Source organism: Ochotona curzoniae, unplaced genomic scaffold (genome assembly GCF_017591425.1).
Source record: "Ochotona curzoniae isolate NIBS_2020 unplaced genomic scaffold, NIBS_Ocur_1.0 contig_4501, whole genome shotgun sequence".
Taxonomy (NCBI): domain Eukaryota; kingdom Metazoa; phylum Chordata; class Mammalia; order Lagomorpha; family Ochotonidae; genus Ochotona; species Ochotona curzoniae.
In genome coordinates this window covers 1,130,136-1,147,364 of record NW_024466307.1, presented here as the reverse complement: position 1 = coordinate 1,147,364, position 17,229 = coordinate 1,130,136, and the positions used below count along the sequence as shown (strand labels likewise).

General features: G+C 48.4%; 1 protein-coding gene across 3 annotated transcripts in view; it reads left to right on the top strand.

The window, feature by feature from the left end:
• AP3B1 (adaptor related protein complex 3 subunit beta 1) overlaps window positions 1-13,133 on the top strand; it is a 151,263-nt gene extending 138,130 nt beyond the window's left edge. For all 3 annotated transcript variants that reach the window (XM_040985954.1, XM_040985955.1, XM_040985956.1), the window contains 2 exons: window positions 995-1,133; window positions 12,447-13,133. In XM_040985954.1, the coding sequence (XP_040841888.1) occupies window positions 995-1,133; window positions 12,447-12,600 (293 nt within the window). In that variant the 3' untranslated portion in view covers window positions 12,601-13,133. The remainder of the gene's footprint in view (window positions 1-994; window positions 1,134-12,446) is intronic.
• The last annotated feature ends 4,096 nt before the right edge of the window (window positions 13,134-17,229 follow it).

Sequence of the window (17,229 nt, the reverse complement as noted above, 5' to 3'; positions counted from 1 at the left end):
GTATTGTTCACTGCAAGGATTCTTTAAAATGCAAAGTTGCATTGTAAACAAATAAATCAAATGTATATCCCTGAAGGCATATGATCTTTTGAAAAGATGAAATCAAATTTTACTATTTTTCCATAGACTATTGTTTACATAGCAAAGATCTCAAAAACTTACTGTTTTTACTAGATTATATTAGGCATCCATGATTTTTTACCCAGCTCCAAATAGGTGGTATGTACTGTAATTATTTTGATTTTTTTTTTTTTTTAGACCCTGATGTTAAATTTCAGATCTGTTGCAAGAGTCTGGTGTGCTGCTGAGTTTGTTCATTGTTAATTTTTATCTGAAATTCTGATGTTAACAGCACATCTTTATACAGTTTTGTGTCATGATTTCACTTAGCTTGTTTTTTTTTTTTTGTTTGGTTGGTTTTTTTTATTTGTTTGTTTTCTAAATATTATCTGAAATGCCTCTAAGATTTTTTCCCTTTGTTTTTAGCCCTTTGTACTTCAGGAGTTTTCGCTTGGTGGATAGCTGAGGTCATTCACCTGCAGGAGTGACACTCACCAGGTCTGACTTAGACACCTGTGCGTTGTCCAGAACAGCACCGCCGTCGGCTCCAGCCTCGCTGAGCTCTGAGCGGTCAGTGGGGACTGTCTGTCAGGGAGCCAGGTGCTCCGGCCTCGCTTGGACACGCTCTCCCCGGCGTTTGGCAACGACAGACTGTTGAGTGTGTAGAGGAAATAGTGATTGTGTCTGTGATCCTTCAGAAGAATAAGCTAAGAGAGTGTTCTTAGCAGCTTGCATCTGCCAGACCTGGGTGCATTTGTAAAAGAAATAAACTGCAAGTTTCATATTGTGATTTGAAGTTTTTATCCAGTGATACTTAAAACAATGTTTTAAGGGTTTGTTGTTGTTGTTTGTTACCATGATTTACAGAACTGTGAAGTGGTGATTTGTTGTAACAGGTGGTCTGGTGAAAAGGAGCCTTCTTCTCGTTTTGCAGGGTTGCTCACAGGAATGAACGAGACCTCGGCCCTTGTGGTGGCTGCGCCCCAGAACTTCACCCCCTCTGTGATTCTGCAGAAGGTTGTGAACGTGGCCAACGTGGGTGCGGTTCCTTCCGGCCAGGATCACCTGCACAGGTGGGCTCACGGGCACGCAGTGCGTGGGACAGTCTCCACTCAGGGTCCTCCTTGGAGATGACAGCCTCTAAACGCAGGCAGACGCTGTGGGGTTCAACCCTTCTTTCCCGTTCCGTCACATCCCTGTTACCGGGCCTTTTGTGGAAGCTGCAGCGTGTCCCCCTTTGTAATGGCTTGGTCATGTGCAAAGATGCCTTTTGGGCGGTGGTGGGGAGTGTGTCTTGTTTCACAGATTCTGTGTCTCTTTGAGATGAGCTACCTTCTAGAGAGGAGAAATTGGACTTCTCAGTCGAAGGGGTGGGGGTCATGCTGGGTGCCCCTAAGGGTTTCCTTTGGGCTGCTTTGTGACGGGGAAGCGGGATGTGGCCCAGTGTGCCTTGTGGTTCTGAGGGCAGGGCTGCCATCTCTGCCAGCATCTGAAGCATGTCCTGAAAGACAGCAGGAAATATGCTCAGTATGTGTGCCAGTGGCCTCCAATGAAGGTAAAAACAAAAGCAATTACTCCCTACCTCAAGGTGGGGGTTGCTGCAAAGTATTCCATAAGCTTAGGGATGTTTGTTACAAGCCATCACATGCATATTTCTGCTATTAAAATATCTACACATTGCTTTCGTGTATAATTGTCACTTATGGAAAAGACATCTAGAATCTTAGGAAAGTTTTCAGACCTTCAGGTTTTTTTTTTCACCTACCACAGGAACAAGACAGACTCCCATATTTAAAAGTGCTGTAGGTGACATGGATTTTGGTAATTTTGAGCAAGTAATCACTTTCTTCTTTTGAGCTGTAAGTATAAAAGTAAATGGAAGAATTGAGGTGAAATGCTAGAATGTGTGGGGTAGGACATGGGGCTCGGCATTAGAGGGGCCGACCTGCCCTCGCACAGTAGGGCGTGGGGCTCAGCATTAGAGGGGCCGACCTGCCCTCGCACAGTAGGGCGTGGGGCTCGGCATTAGAGGGGCCGACCTGCCCTCGCACAGTTGTTAATCTGCTGATTGGGAAGATGGATAACTGTGCACATTGGTCAAACAATTTTGCCTTGCACTTTTTTTTTCTTTTGATCTAAAAAAGACAGGAGGTCCCTTTTGTGAGTTTCGCACAAGATGTTCTCTTCAGTTTCTTGCGTAGCAAGCCTCGTTGTTAGTCTCCCCACCTAAAGGGCCATGAGTGAGACTCGGATGGCGCCGTCATGGTGTCAGTGCCACCTCGCAGAGCTTGTCTCGTGGTGAATGTTGCTCAGTAACAGAAACATTTCCAGTGAAAAGGAGTGCTTTGTTTCTAAGGTTTCCTGTTTTAATTTTCTGTGCGTTTAATCCTAATTTTTACTTTCTTGACTGTGATTTTCCTTTTAAGCAGCTGTTTTCTTTTTGTGGGCCCTTGAAATGACTAAACTACTAAAATATCTGTCTAGCTTGATCAGATGCATCCAGCATCAAGCACCGTTGCAGCATATTTTTTTTAGATTTATTTGTTTGTTTATTTTTGTTGGGAAGTCGGATTTACAGAGACATAGAGAAAGGTCTTCCGTGCACCGGCTCACTCCCCAAGTGGCTGCAATGGCCAGAGCTGAGCTGAGCCAATCCAATCTTATTGGAAGCCAGGAGCCTCTTCCAGGTCTCCCACTCAGGTGCAGGGTCCCAAAGCTTTGGGCCGTCCTCAACTGCTTTCCCAGGTCACAAGCAGGGAGCTGGATGGGAAGTGGGGCTGCCGGGATTAGAACTGGTGCCCATATCGGATCCTGGCACATGCAAGGTAAGGCCCTACTTATTGAACTTTTTATGTAGTAGAGCATTAACTCCTTGGCTGTAGTGTAAATTATAAATACATTATTTTAGCAACTAAGAAAGAGTGGGGGAAGGAGGAATCTTGGGGCTTCCTCTAGTGGGGACCAGGATCAAGTTGTGACATCCATGCTGAGAAGAAATTTGGGACACAGAGGATGCAGAGGTGAGATGAACCAGTGCACGTTTTATTGAATTCTTCTGGAGCAACTTATACTAGTTCTCTTGCAGGGAGGCAGGCAGATAAAAGTTACTAGTTAACTAAGCAATAGCATACAAGCTGCTCTAACGATAGATCGCAAGGGATTTGGAAAACAATCAGCAGGTCGCAAGCAGCAGGATAAATAAACCAGGAGCAATGCCAGTAAACAAACAGGAAAAGGGATCCAGCAGAACTTTGTACCACTAAAGAAGGCAGTGATGGTGAAGACGCCTCCACCTCCCAAGGCACGCCATGCCAGCAGGGCGGGCGCATTCTGGGCAGGAAGTCAGCTTCCTGCAGAATTCTCAGTCCACGGAGGACGTCTGACATGCGTGGTGCTTGAACGGCTGTTTTCTGGGCCAAGGGGCAAATCTTCTCAGTTAATAAACCTCAAAAGAGAGAGGAAAGGACTGTTACCAACTTCTTAGAATTGTAAAAAAAAAAAAAAAAAAAAAAAAAAAAGTAATTTAAAATACATGGAAAATAAGTTTATGTATTAATTTATTTGAACAGTAAAGCAATTAGAGGGAGAAAGAGATCTTCATTGTACAAATGCATGCCTTGAATGGCTGCAATGGCCCAGACTAGGCCAGGCTAGAAGCCAGCAGCCTGCTCTCCACACTGGTGCCAGGGGCGCAGGAGTGCGGTCAGAAGCGAAGCAGCCAGTGCTGCAGCCAGCACTCCCACAGGGAACTTAACCTGCTGCACAGTCAGGCCAGCCCCTTAGGGTATCTGCAGTGACAGCACTTTCCCTGTGAGCTGTCATGTGAGATGGGGTGGGGTTTTCCACTTGTAGCATCATGTCAAGATGCAAGAGATTCTGCTGTTGTAGCAGTTCAGATTTTAGACTTTGATATTGTGGCTACTCAACCTGTGTACCACTGGCAGACTCAAACTTGTCCTCCTGCTGTTAGAAAAGGCTGTTATCTGAGAACCATCCTTGGTCATTGTGCCGGTTACCACATTGGGGCTGAGACAGAACTGAGAAATCCTATCCTCATCCAAGTATTTATGTGACTAATATCTTGAGATATTCTGTATTTAAGACCTTTGTTTTCACTTGAAAAAAATTAAAGAGCAGGAAAGTCAGAGAACTGCCATCAGCTCATTCATTCCCCAAATGGCCACAGAGTCCAAAGCTGAGGGAGTTGGAAGCCAGGTGCCAGGAGCTTCCCTGGACTCCCACATGGGTGCAGGGTCCCAAGGCTTTGGGCCGTCCTCGACTGCTTTCCCAGGCCACAAGCAGGGAGCTGGATGGGAAGTGGAGCAGCCAGGACACAAATCAGCGCCCATATGGCATTAGCTTGTTCTAATGCCACCACACTGGCCTCTGTAAATGGTGTTTTGTTTTTTCAAAATTGACTCATTTGGAAGGCAGAGTGACAGAAACGGGGAATGAGGCACATGCTCTGTCTGCTGCTTCACTCAGCAGACAGCTTCAACATCCCAGGGCCAAAGACAAGAGCCACAACTCCAGCTGGGTCTCCCCCGTAGGTGGCAGGAGTCCAGGTGTTTGGACGTCTTCTGCTACCTTCTCAGGTGCCTTAGCAGGAGCTTGACCAGAAATGGAACAGCCGGGCCTTGAGCCGGAGTTCTTACAGGATGACAGCTTCATAAACAGCTGCTAACCTGTTGTGCCCCAGTGCCAGCGTGGTAACAGTCTTAAAGGGTATTATTTAAAATGACAGCAGTGAATTAACACAAAGAACATGTCTGCAAATGGCAAACCAGCCTTACTACAGTGGATGAGTGGGTTGTGAAGGGAGAGGTGAAGTTATAACGTGCTTTAAAGGAGGAGAGGAAGCAGAGTAACTAGTGTGGAGCATAGGGTCAAAGAGCTTGGAGTCTCTGGGGGACCCCCGAGGGCCATGAAGAGGCCAGTGCTGCGTTCTTGGGTCCTGTTGCATTGCTAATCCCCTAGTGCCGGTGTAACCAGAAGGCTCCGACATCACTAAGATCGTTCCTTAGGAACTCCTGTGTGACAGATTCCTGGAGCCCATGCTCAGAGATGGAGCTCCAGGGCTTCTAGAAGGTGACCATGCCAGGCAGGGTGGCCCTCAGCTTTGGGAATAGGGCTGCATGAGACAGCACTCCAACATGGCAGTGCTGGCGATGGGGAATGACTGGAGCATGGGGCAGGGGCAACACTATGGCAGCACCATGGTGTCCGGAAAGCAGCCTTGGACCATGAACCATCCGAGTTTGTCTTTTAGCTCCTGTGCAGGATTCCCAGGGGTTGCCTCACCAGCTCCTCTGGTTGCCCCATCTTGAACCACAGACCAGTCCTCTAAGTGTGGGGGTGAGTGAAGGGAGGGTGCTTCCCTCTGCCAGGTCCCTGCTTACTCCTGACCCCAGGGTAGCTTTCACTATTGCGTTCACTACTGAGATGTGTTTCCCCTAAATATGTTCATAAGTGGGGTGGTTTGTTTGGTTTTTTAACCCTGTTACTGTGAACGTTTTAAATATATATGTAGTCTTAGAAAAATATGTTTGGGGGCTAGCATTGTGACAAACAGGTTATGCTGCTGCCTGCAGTGTTGGCATCCCTGTGGGCATTGGTTTGAGACCCAGCTGTTCCACTTTGAGTCCGGCTCCCTGCTAATCCAACAGCGAAGCTCTGGAGAAGGATGGCCCAAGTCCTTGGTCCTCTGCAGGTGTCATGCCTGACTCCTGGCTTCTGCCATTTGAGAAGTGAAACAAGGTTTTTTATCCTCCTTCTTCCTGTCGCTCTCTAACTCTGCCTTTCAAATAAATAAAATAAATCTGTCGGGGGTAGGGGCAGAGAATGTCTTTACTATTATCACTTAAATTCTTAACTGTCTGGAAAATGTGACACCATGCATGGAACAGTGTGTCCATGGCAGCCGGGCACTGCACTTTTTTACTTGCCAATACATATAAAGATAGGTCATTTTAAAAATAAGCTTCGTTTAGTTTCATTTAATTTGAAAGGCAGAGGAATAGAGAGAAGTCTTCTATGTGCCCTGTCACTGCCTGAGTGCTTACAGCAGCTGGGACGGGCTGGGCCGAAGGAAGGAACCTGAAATTCAGTCCCAGCTTGAACCCGCATCCAGACACTTGGATATCAACCGAGGTGCCAGACCCCTGTCCGACGTGGTTTTCTTTCGGTGCCCATCTTTATCATACCTCTGCTCTAACAGGGAGAATACTTTCTCTCTATATCTGGAAGGGTCTAGGTGTGCGCTGTAGGACCTTTGTAATCATTTATTTTCAGAATCCACAGGGCATGGTCGCTCGCCCCGATCCCTGCTTCCCTATGTTCTGTTCTGAGGCAACTGCTTCTGTTGGTTGGTTTTATTCTACCTTTTTTTTTTTTTTTTTAGATTTATTTAAAAGGCAGAGTTACAGAATCAGAGAGATCTTCCATCCACTGGCTCACTACCTGAATGGCTGCGACTGCTGGAGCTGAGCCTGCCAGGAGCCAGGATTCCACGTGGGTGCAGGATGCCAAGGCTTTGGGCCTTAGCAGGGAGCTGGATGGGAAGTGGAGCCACTGGGTCTTGAACTGACTCCCATATGGGATTTTTTTTTAAGATTTATTTATTTTTATTACAAAGTCAGACATACAGAGAGAAGAGACAGAGAGGAAGATCTTCCGTCTGATGATTCACTCCCCCAGTGAGCACAACGGCCGGTACTGCGCCAATCCGAAGCCGGGAACCAGGAATCTCTTCTGGGTCTCCCACACGGGTGCAGGGTCCCAAAGCTTTGGGCCGTCCTCGACTGCTTTCCCAGGCCACAGGCAGGGAGCTGGAAGGGAAGTGGAGCTGCTGGGATTAGAACTGGCGACCATATGGGATCCCGGGGCGTGCAAGGCAAGGACTTTAGACGCTAGGCCACGCCACTGGGCCCCCCATATGGGATGTTGCTGCCACAGGTGGAGGCTTAAGAGGCTATACCACAGCACTGACTTGTGGTTTGATTTCTCGATTTCCTAGTAACTATAAAAAACATAAACCATGAGTCATTTTCAGGATCGTAATAGCCATTTGTACTTACTAAGTAACATTTAATGTCTTGGTGCCCTAATCCTCATGTCAGCCGACTTCCTCCCTGCTACAGTAGCAGGTAAATATTTGTAATATCTTCATATATCTGCTGGAACAGCAGATGTTAGGCTCAGGTCTTGTCTACAGTATAGCACAGTTTGAATCTGGAACCGGGCTGAGGTCATCTGAGCCCAGTGCTCGTCCTGGCCTGTGGCCGTCCAGTAGAGGGCAGCACGGCCTCTTTGTCCAGCTGCAGAGGGCTGCAGGCGCCCTGAGCAACTTTCTACTGAAAACCTAGTGCAGACTCCCAGTTCCTTTTTGCAGAAACTGGGTCTGTATGTTTCATTGAGCTGTTAGACTATAAAGTGTTGTTACTTTAAAGCATCCTGTATTTAAGTTTCATTTAATTTCTCTGCAGGTTAAATCCTAAAATGCAACAATTTTACTAGTAGACATTAACAATTTTCATACAAAAGGAGAGAAAAGTACTTTGTGTTTTCTTCAGTTTATGTACAGACTCAAGATAATGTAGGAATGCATTTGTTTACTCTTCAGCCTTCTCTCAGTATGTCTCACCCACCCCAACAAGCAAACAAGCCGAAAATTCTCTAAAAAAGCTGAGATGGTTTGCAGCTTCTTTGAGGGAGTTTGCTTGGATGCTTCCGATGCCCTGTACCGGATATGTGCACAGCATCTCCGGAGGTTGGCAGAGAGGCCTCAGGTGGGTGGGACATCCAACCTTAATGTTTCTGTTTTGTAAGCTACAGGGAAAATAAGATGAACTTTATAATTTGTGGTAAGTGAAGTAGAATTTTTTACAGCTTGGCAAATTCTCCTCTGCTTTAAAATGTGCTATGATAGGCCCAATGCGGTAGCTCAGCAGCTAAAGTCTTCGCTTTGCAAGTGCCAGGATCCCATATGGGTGCTGGTTCTAATCCTGGCAGCCCCACTTCCCATCCAGCTCCCTGTTTGTGACCTGGGAAAGCAGTTGAGGATGGCCCAAAGCCTCGGGACCCTGCACCTGAGTGGGAGACCCAGAAGAGGCTCCAGGCTCCTGGCTTTGGACTGGCTCAGCTCCAGCCGTTGTGGTCACTTGTGGAGTGAATCATCGGATAGAAGATCTTCCTCTCTGTATATCTGACTTTGCAATTAAAACAATAAATAAATAAATAAAATGTGCTGTGATACCAGCTCACGCTGGCATGAGGATTTGTGATCCTAGGAGCCCTGAAGCTGGCACTGCACATCGCATGCTTTGGTATTGATGTTTCGGGGCTTATTCAAACCAGTATTTCTTACGTATAATGATTGTGCGACTTCATTACACATCTGTCAACTTTGGACTAATTATTTTTATACAGCGAGGGCAGGGCACTGCGCCCTGTGATCGTCTTTCTTACTAATAGGATTCTGTCTGCTTCAGCAGGCAGTAATTGAAGGCTGTATGTAGGGAGCAGGAGCCTGAGCGGGCCATTGTCACAGCTGCTGGTGGCCAGGAGCACAGAAAGCACGAGGGGACGCGAACGCAGGAAGCCCTGCAGCAGCAAAGCCGTCCGAGAGCAGTGCAGTCTCAGAGAGCCACATTCGTGTGGCGTTCGTGTGGCACGGCTGATCCTGCACCAGGCATTGGTCTTTGTGAAAAACCTGGAGGCTGAGGGGCCCCCAGGTCAAGTTCAAACTCCCGCTGTGCTCTGAAAGCTGTATTCACCACAGCAGCTGAGCTGTAAGATTCCTTTTCCTTCAAACAAAGCTTTCACCCATTGGTAGTTTCTCACAAAGCTAAAAGTTTGTGTTTTCAGTGCAGAAAGGGAATGAATTTGTGTGGTACAGATAACATAATTGTTCAACTTTGTTATTTGACCTATTTTCAGAATTCTGACAGGAGTTTTTAAGAATGAGGCCATTTTTCATTTAGCTTTAGCAACCTGCTTACTTGTCTCTTCTTTACATCTTAAGATTTCTTGTAGGCTTCGAAGATTAAGTGTCCATCGCTGAAGAGAGCAGATAACGTTAATAGGATAAAATGCTGTTTCACTTCGCAGTTGTTAGTTACAGTGCTTGGTGGTAAAGCGAAATGAAAAGTACCTAGCCACCATGCTCAGGAGTCCATCTTGAACTGCGTCCACTCACGCTTTCCCATTTGGGCATATCTGGTCTCCGAGCCTGACTGGCCTTCTGGGAGTCCCTCCCTGGGTCACAGCTCCACTCATAGAGGGTCATGTTGCTGCTGACTCTTGAGAATGGAGCCTTAGGGTGTTTAAATGTGTGTAAATCTCTAAAGACAGGAATTATGACTGAATGAGATCCGAGTCAAGTACAGTCTCTGAGAGGGAAAACCTTCCTCCTTCAGGTTGTAGGAAGAGCAGCAGGTCAGGCTCAGGTGAGGTCAGTCGGAGGCCCCAGAGCAGACTTGTGGAGAGGGCACCCTGCAGTCCGGGTGCCTGGGCTTCGGCTGCGCCCTTAACTTGGGCACAGCCCTCAGTTTCCCCATTGTGGTGAGCCACCCATGGGAGCAGATGACACCCACAGGCAGCACACCTGCTGTGCGAGGCCACTGTCCTGAAAGGGGTCAGGAAGTCCTCAGGCCCTGTGCGCTAGTTGTGAGGTGGGGAGTTGAGTGGGCAGGTGTCTGCAAGCACTGACCTTCCCTCCAGGGCACCTCCCGTGTGGGGAGCTTTGTTCTGTGCTGCCTGATACTCTGTGAAACCAGCTACAGCATCACCTGCCCTGCCGGAGTCATGATGGGATTTGGGACGGTGCTCTGGCTTTCCTTGGACCAAAACAAACCAATTGTAATCACGCTGAGTTCCAATTAAATACATCCTTCTTGAACTGTGAAATGAGAGTATCAGAACAGCTCATCTGTGCTTGTGCTTTAAAACATCGCACCCCCCCGCCCCCCCAGGCTCGGTTGCGGTGGAACGGAGAGGCCCGAGAGGGAGAGGCCGGTGGAACAGAGAGGCCCGAGAGGGAGAGGCCCGAGAGGGAGAGGCCGGTGGAACGGAGAGTCCCGGGCTGAGCAGGAGCTTTGAGAGCCGCAGGCGGGTTGCCAGGGCGACGTGGCTGACCTTCCCACTGCAGTGTGAGCAGGGCCTCTTTGTGGAGTTCTGAGAAATTTGTAGTAACAGGATTTCAAAAGCGTATGCGAGGTGTTCCTGTTCATCTAGGTAAAGGAACTCAGATCTGCCTCTGCCGAGCTGTTACTACTGCGCTGACTCGATATGCCTGGGGCTAAACAGCCCTGAAATTCAAACAGTGCTGTTGGCCATCCCATTTGGGCATCCTCTCCCTCGCTGTGGTCCCCAGGCACAAGTGTTAAGTAAATAAAAGGACTAATAACACTATTGCTGACACAGTCATAGCCCTATCAAATATTTGTTGAATGAGTTACTGGCATGATAACCTCGGCTGCTGGGAAACTTACATAAAGGAGTGGGAAGACAGAGTCCTTTGTGTCTTTTGGTAAACGAGGCTTACCAGAAATAATAGAAACAGCTTTCTCCTGACTCTGAAGAGCCTTCAAATCTAAACAAAAGAAATGCAGAAAGCCAGGAAAAGGCCTGGGTAGGAGCGAGGCCTGGCGCTCTCTGCTGCTCCCTGACCGGTGACCTGGAGGGAGTGTGTGCCGGAAGCCTGACACTTGGCGCTTCTAGAGGGAGCCGCTGGCATCTGCCTGCTGGTGGGGAAGCTCCAGCCGGTCCTCCTGTCCTTCGGAGCACTTGGCCCTGCAGCACTCACAGGGGATGGGCCGGAAGCCTTTGTGACACCCCTGTCAGCAGCAGGTTAACAGGCTTAGAGCACAGCTCCCAGCCTGGATAATATGCTTTCTGGAGTTAGCCTATTTATTTTGCTTTCTGTACATTATTCCTCTTGGTTAGAAAATTTATTTTTATGATTGCTGTTTAGGCCAAAAATGGCTTGTTGGATTTCAAGAAAATGAAGCTAATGCTTTATAAGATCTTCATATCATTTTTTTAAAATTACTTTTCATTCAAAGAGAATCTGCTTCCTACTTAAGTGACTAATATTTTAATTAAGTCAGGAGTGAAGTTTTTCTGAGTGTCTCCTGATAAACTCCCTCCTTTATGTTGATGGTAATTAAACAGACCCCAGGACACCCGGGGCCCTGTGCACAGCCCGCGCTAATCGGCTGACAGAAGACACTGACCAGTTGGTTTGCTCTCGAACAGCCCGCAGCGTGCTGGCAGCGCAGCGGGTTCATTTTTATGTATTGTGAGGCGTTGTCAGGGCTAACTGGGTGCCATTGTGACTGAAGATGTTGCGCAAATTGGGGCAGATGGCTCAGATTCAGACACGTGTCGCACAGAAAGGGGCAAGGGGATAGGCCTGCAAAGTGGGGTCGCAGCAGGTCACAGACCTGCTCCATACTTGTTAGTGTTTTCAAAAGCTCCTGCCCGGCAACTTTGTTTTTCTCCAGTCATCCCTGCACCCAGACTCCCTGCCCCCACGCGTGTGGGGATGGGAGCCCAGCGGGCCCAGGCTTCTTCCCAGTCTCTGGGGCCAAGCCGCGCATGCAGAATGAATTAGCAGGATTGACAGAAGTTCATTGTGCCGCCAACGGCTTTTCAGTCGATTGCAGTGCTTAAAAGGCTAGTTTTGCTTTTAATTCCATGTAATTAGTAGGTTCTTCATGTCTTGGAATTCACTGATAAGCTTTAGACTTCGAATTCCCTCCATTACGTTCTACAGTAAAAGGGCTGAGACATTCAAGAAGAAGGAAGGGGACAAGCACGAGGTGACACCTGGCAGGCACTCGGTTTGTTTCGTGTCATTGTTGACATTAGGGATGAATTTGGTTATTTTTGTGTGATTGAATTCATAGAGACTTAGTAAGACTTTTATAGTATATATAAGATTATTCATCATTTTCAGATACGAGGAATTAAATTCTCAAGCTCTTTGACAAACTACCTGTCTTTAACATGTTTCTAAAAGCAAAATGCTGGCTTATTTTAAGTGGTAAAATGTTAAGTAGCAAAGGATTAAAGATTTCCGCACGTGTCACAGTGGGGTCCTTCACATGCAGCTCCTTGTACAAACCAGTAAACAAAACAGACATCCTTGCTCTTCTGTTTTAAAGATACCCTGAAATTACCTGCTGTTGGTAAATACAGGATGGACAATGTATTGATTTTATTTTTCCGAAGAATGTTTAGCTTTGCTTTTTGGCAGTAGAGATGCTACGATAAATTATTTCATTTGAGAAAAAAAGTTATTTTAACCCTATCTGAATTTATGCTGTCTCCTTCTCTCACCCTGTCATGATAAAAGCTCTTTCTCTCTTTTTTTCTCTCTCCAGGTTTGCAGCTAAAACTGTGCACAGTGGGTCACTGATGCTAGTCACGGTGGAACTGAAGGAAGGCTCCACGGCCCAGCTTATCATAAACACGGAGAAGACGGTGATTGGCTCCGTGCTGCTGCGGGAGCTGAAGCCCGTGCTGTCCCAGGGGTAACCTGCTTACATCTGGACCTGAGGATCTGGCACACGGCGAAGGGCCTGGCATCCACCACTGCTGCCTTTCATTTACAATAATAGCCCTTCCATCTGGCAGTGGGGGGATGCACTCCTGACACCCCGGCTCCCACTGTCCAATGCTTGTGCCTCCCCCACCTCGCTTTGCTAACCAAAGAACATAGATCTGTCAGTTATCTCAGCTCCTCAGTCTGCGGGCCGCTCTCTCTGCCCTGCTCCTTCTTCTGGCCCCTTTCTCTTCCTCCCCTCTCTTCTGATGATGATGGACATGAATGGGATGCTGAAATTTCCCTGGAAATCATCTTCCCTTCAGCAGGAAGCAGAAATTAGCAGAGTCCCACTGCCTTGTTGGTATGTGAAGATGAGGTCGCACACCCTGTAGAATTAAAGGCACAAACTTGGTCTCTGCAAAATTTAGTTCTCTGAATTGCCTAGTCTTCTAATTGCTTATTGATAACTGCCATCATGAAATTGTTTCTGAACAATAAGATGAATAAATGAGCATATGAATAACAGTTGTCTTTGCATTTTTAATAAGGAGCTATTCCTAATCCTGGGTTCACGTGATGAGGCTTCTTTGTTCTCAGGTCAATATTTTGAGTGTCGCCTTAAACGCTGAAGCAGCGAGGTTTAATTAGGGAACGGAAATCCACTTTGAACCCAGGAAAGTTTTCTAAGTCCATGGACAAACGAGCTGTGTAAGATTAAATGCAGAACCTTCTTGTTGGAAAGGAAACAGCTTTTTCTACACACGTTTCCTCTGTTGTTAAGGATTCAGCAAGGACAAGGCTGGACACTCACAGAATGAAATCCTGACGTGTCGTTTGACAGGTATGTGAGTGTGTATCGCGGCTGGTGTGCCTCATGTCTGTGTGTTTGTGCGTGTGGGTGGGTCATCACTCCCATCCAGGCACCTGGGCCGTCAGAGACCCGGGTCCCTCTGTGGAGGCCGTTTGAGTCAGGGTCCAGGGTCAGATGGTCTGCCCAGCCCATTGGCACAGAGCCCACAACCAGCACATGGTCGAGAGCAGGGGAAGGCGCAGAGGGGTTACAGGGCTGCCGCAGGACGCGGGCAGGGTGGCCCAGAAGCTGCAACTGGGCCCCTGTGGGCTAGGCTTCCTCGTGCGCCCGGGCCTTGGGCCTGCCTTCTTCCTCAGAGCACTGACAGTACTTGACCAGCGAGCGTGGGTGTCTGCGTGTGCTGTCCCCTGGATGATGCGGGGCTTTTAAAGGTGCGTTGATTTCAGGTTTCTAACCTGTGAAATGCATGCGTGCAGACCAGCTGACATTCTCACCAGTGGGTAGGCTGACAGCTGAAGCCATTTCAGTGTCACTCTTCGATATCCCATCTCTCACATGAATGATGTCAGCACGCTGACCACAGTCCACAGTTCAGGTGAGGCTAGAGGTCATGGGGGTGGGGCAGAGATTCAGGTCTCCTTGCCTCATATTTCCCATGATCATCTTTAAATTGTTCCATTGAGTCATGTTAGACAATGTTGGATTTTTAATTCTGGCTGTATTTTTTCATTTAATGCTCAGTTAATGGGACATTTTATGTACACCAATCTTGAAGAATGGCTCTCTTAGTGTGTTTCAGACCGAGCCTCATTCTTGGTATCACAGTACACTTGCTTTATTTATTATAGAAAAGGAAAATTTGTATTCTGATGAGATAGTAACCATGAGCCTACTAAAACACTGTATTCTTTTACTGCTTACCAACATTTGCATAATTGTACAGTAGAGTTCAGAGTGTGCCCTTTTGCCTGTGTTTCTGTAAAGAATTTTGATGTGTTAGATGTGAATCCAGAATGATGAATAATGGATTTTAAAGAAAAGTTGGGGGCCTGGCATGATACCTAGTGGCTAAAGTCCTCATCTTGCATACACCAGAATCCCATATGGGCACCACTTTGTGTCCTGGCTGCTCCAGTTCTGATCCAGCTCCCTGCTGGTGGCCTGGGAAAGCAGTCAAGGACAGCCCAGGGCCCTGGGACCCTGCACCCACGTGGGAGACCCGGAAGAGGCTCCAGACTCCTGGCTTCAGATTGGCTGAATACCAGCCATTGCAGCCACCTGGGGAGTGAATCGGAGAATGGAAAATCTTCCTCTCTGTAAATCTAACTTTCTAATAAAAGTAAATAAACTGAAAAAAAAAAAGAAGAAAAGTTGGGCCAGCTAAAAGAAAACCTAAGATTGTTTCCTGAATTTCCCTGAACTCAGTAGGAAACTTGGTTGTAAAGGAGAAAAACACAACTCCTTGTCCCTGTGGCGTGGAAAAGGCATCCCTGTCGCCACACCTGATGGAGCCATCCCACCGCCCCGGTGTGCGGAGAAGCGCAGTGAGTGCCATGTGAGGGTAGCGAGGCACAAGGCACGTCCTCTGACTCCTCCCAGAAAAGCCCACTCCCTGATGGGCAGAGAACGAAGGGGCAGCATGGACCCGGCCAGCAGCGCCAGTCGGCAGCGAGCTCTGCTTTGTGCTGAGACTCCAGGCTTGTACTCGGTGACAGTGCTGAGAGGAGTGACTGACCAGGGGACTCTCCCCACAGCTGCTTGTGTGGCTGCCTGTGGACAGCATCCAGGCGGACTGTGGGTCACCTGTGTTAGTCATGTGACTTCTCCCTGCCCCTTTTCAAGCAGGACACATTTGTGATTTGACTTGGGGCGCTAACCACCATGTTCATCCTCTCCCAAGGAAGCCATGGTGGATGGTGTGCAGTCACCTGACCAGCAGTGGTCGCTGGGCTGTGGCCTCTGGAGGAGTGAGGCAGCTCCCCACAGGGCTACCTGGGGAGCAAGTGACCATTGGTCTGAAAAGGCTCAAGCCTCTGAGGCCGGGAAGCAAGGCCTCAGAGTGGGGTAGCCTTTGGGAAAGAGGGCAGGGAGCCTCCAGGAGTGTGAGGAGGGCCTGGGACGGTCGGTCCTTCAGCATGCGTTTAGGTGCAGCAGCATTTGGGGATCCATGGGTGGGATCTTTGCAAGTCGCATTTCCCTGAGCTCTTTGCAGGACCCCCCCCCCATGTATGGATTTCAAAACGTTCTTGTATGAGGATTAACTTTTAATCGCATTTCTCTGTGTTTTTGAAGAACCCTTGTGTTGCCCTCAGCTGATCTTAACAATGGCTTTTGAAGTTTTTTCAATTGTTTTAGCGATTTTGTACAAAAAGCAGTGGTGACCACAGGTCTGAGCATGGTGTGTGTCCCTGCTTGGTCCTCTCTCAATGTCACCCCGCAGGCTGCCACTCCATAGGTATGATGTTGAGGTCAGCGATGGCTGGCAGAGAGGCCTCGTGCAAAGCCAGGCCGTGCTCTCAGTCAGGCAAAGGAAGGAAAACAGGCCTGCCTGAATGCAGGTCCCGTGGTTCTTGGTGATTTGGGTGGTTTCTGGTGCTATTATGGGTTCAGAATTGAAGCTCACGAAGTGGCTAAAGAACACCATTGATTAGCACCTGTTTACTGGCTAAGTGATTGTGAGTGGAGTGCTCTGGTGAGCAGGGTGTGGATTCCGAGCTGGTTGACGGGCTGTGAGCAGGCCTCAAGCCCTGGGACACAGAGGTAGGCTGCTTACAGCTACGCTCCTCTGTGTGGTTCAGGCTCGAGGGCTAACCCGGAAGTGCTGGCTTCAGTCTAAAACATTCCAAGGGTGTTTAAGAAACCACACCAGCAGGTGATTCTGCTGGTCAGCACCTTCACGCTAGGCCTCGGGGCATTGAGCTGGCCTGCCCACCCCTGTCCTGAGCTGCCCTGATGGCAGAGGGGGCCAAGGAGCAGGACTCCTAGACATGACCTCCGGAGCCAAGCTTCCTCCCTGTGTGTCAAGCCGGGGGGTGGGCTGACTGGCCCCTCAGGGAGAATGGCTGGCTCCTGTTTGTCTTCTGGCGGTGGGATCGGCCTGGACTTCCATGGAAGGTTCTGTCTGCTTCGTGACTAACAGTTGGCAGTTAAGACTGGGACCTCCACAGAAGCACATCACAGGGTACCTTTGCGTGGTGTTGGGGTGGCCTGTGTGCGGGTGACCCTCTGCTCCTAGTGAGCTTCATGACTGAGTTTTCAATACTCACCCCCGTTGGTTGACAAACTGCGATGAGCAGCAGCAGGCATGGGTGCCCCCTTGGCACCATGAGTGCTGCCCTTGGAGGGCTAATGGGCAGCTGCCTGGAAACCTAGCAGTGCCCAAGTTCAAGTTGGACTTTGGGAGCCTTAAATAATTAAGCCACTGAGCATGAGGGGCCTTTTCCCAGCCCACCCAGACACACCTTTACCCAAGAATGCGCTTTCCTTAGGTCTCTAGAGTCTGCATTTTTCCCAAGCTTCTTCGGAAGCATAGGGTCCTGAACAAAAATGTTTTGTAAACAAAGTTATGGCCAGCTCTGTCTCCTAATTGGAAGTCGTTATGATTGCGGTGCTGTGGTGTAATTACCTAAGGAAACGTTATTTGATGATTAAGATTCTGGAGTGAATTGTGAGCCGTGGGCCTGCGCGCTCCTCCGCCGGGGCCGGGGTTTCAGTGGTGTGCAGCTGCCGCCGCTGATTTACAGTGCAGCGGCTGTGGCTGCTCATAAATAAATCCTCTTATATAGTTGTTATGAACACCTGTTAGATC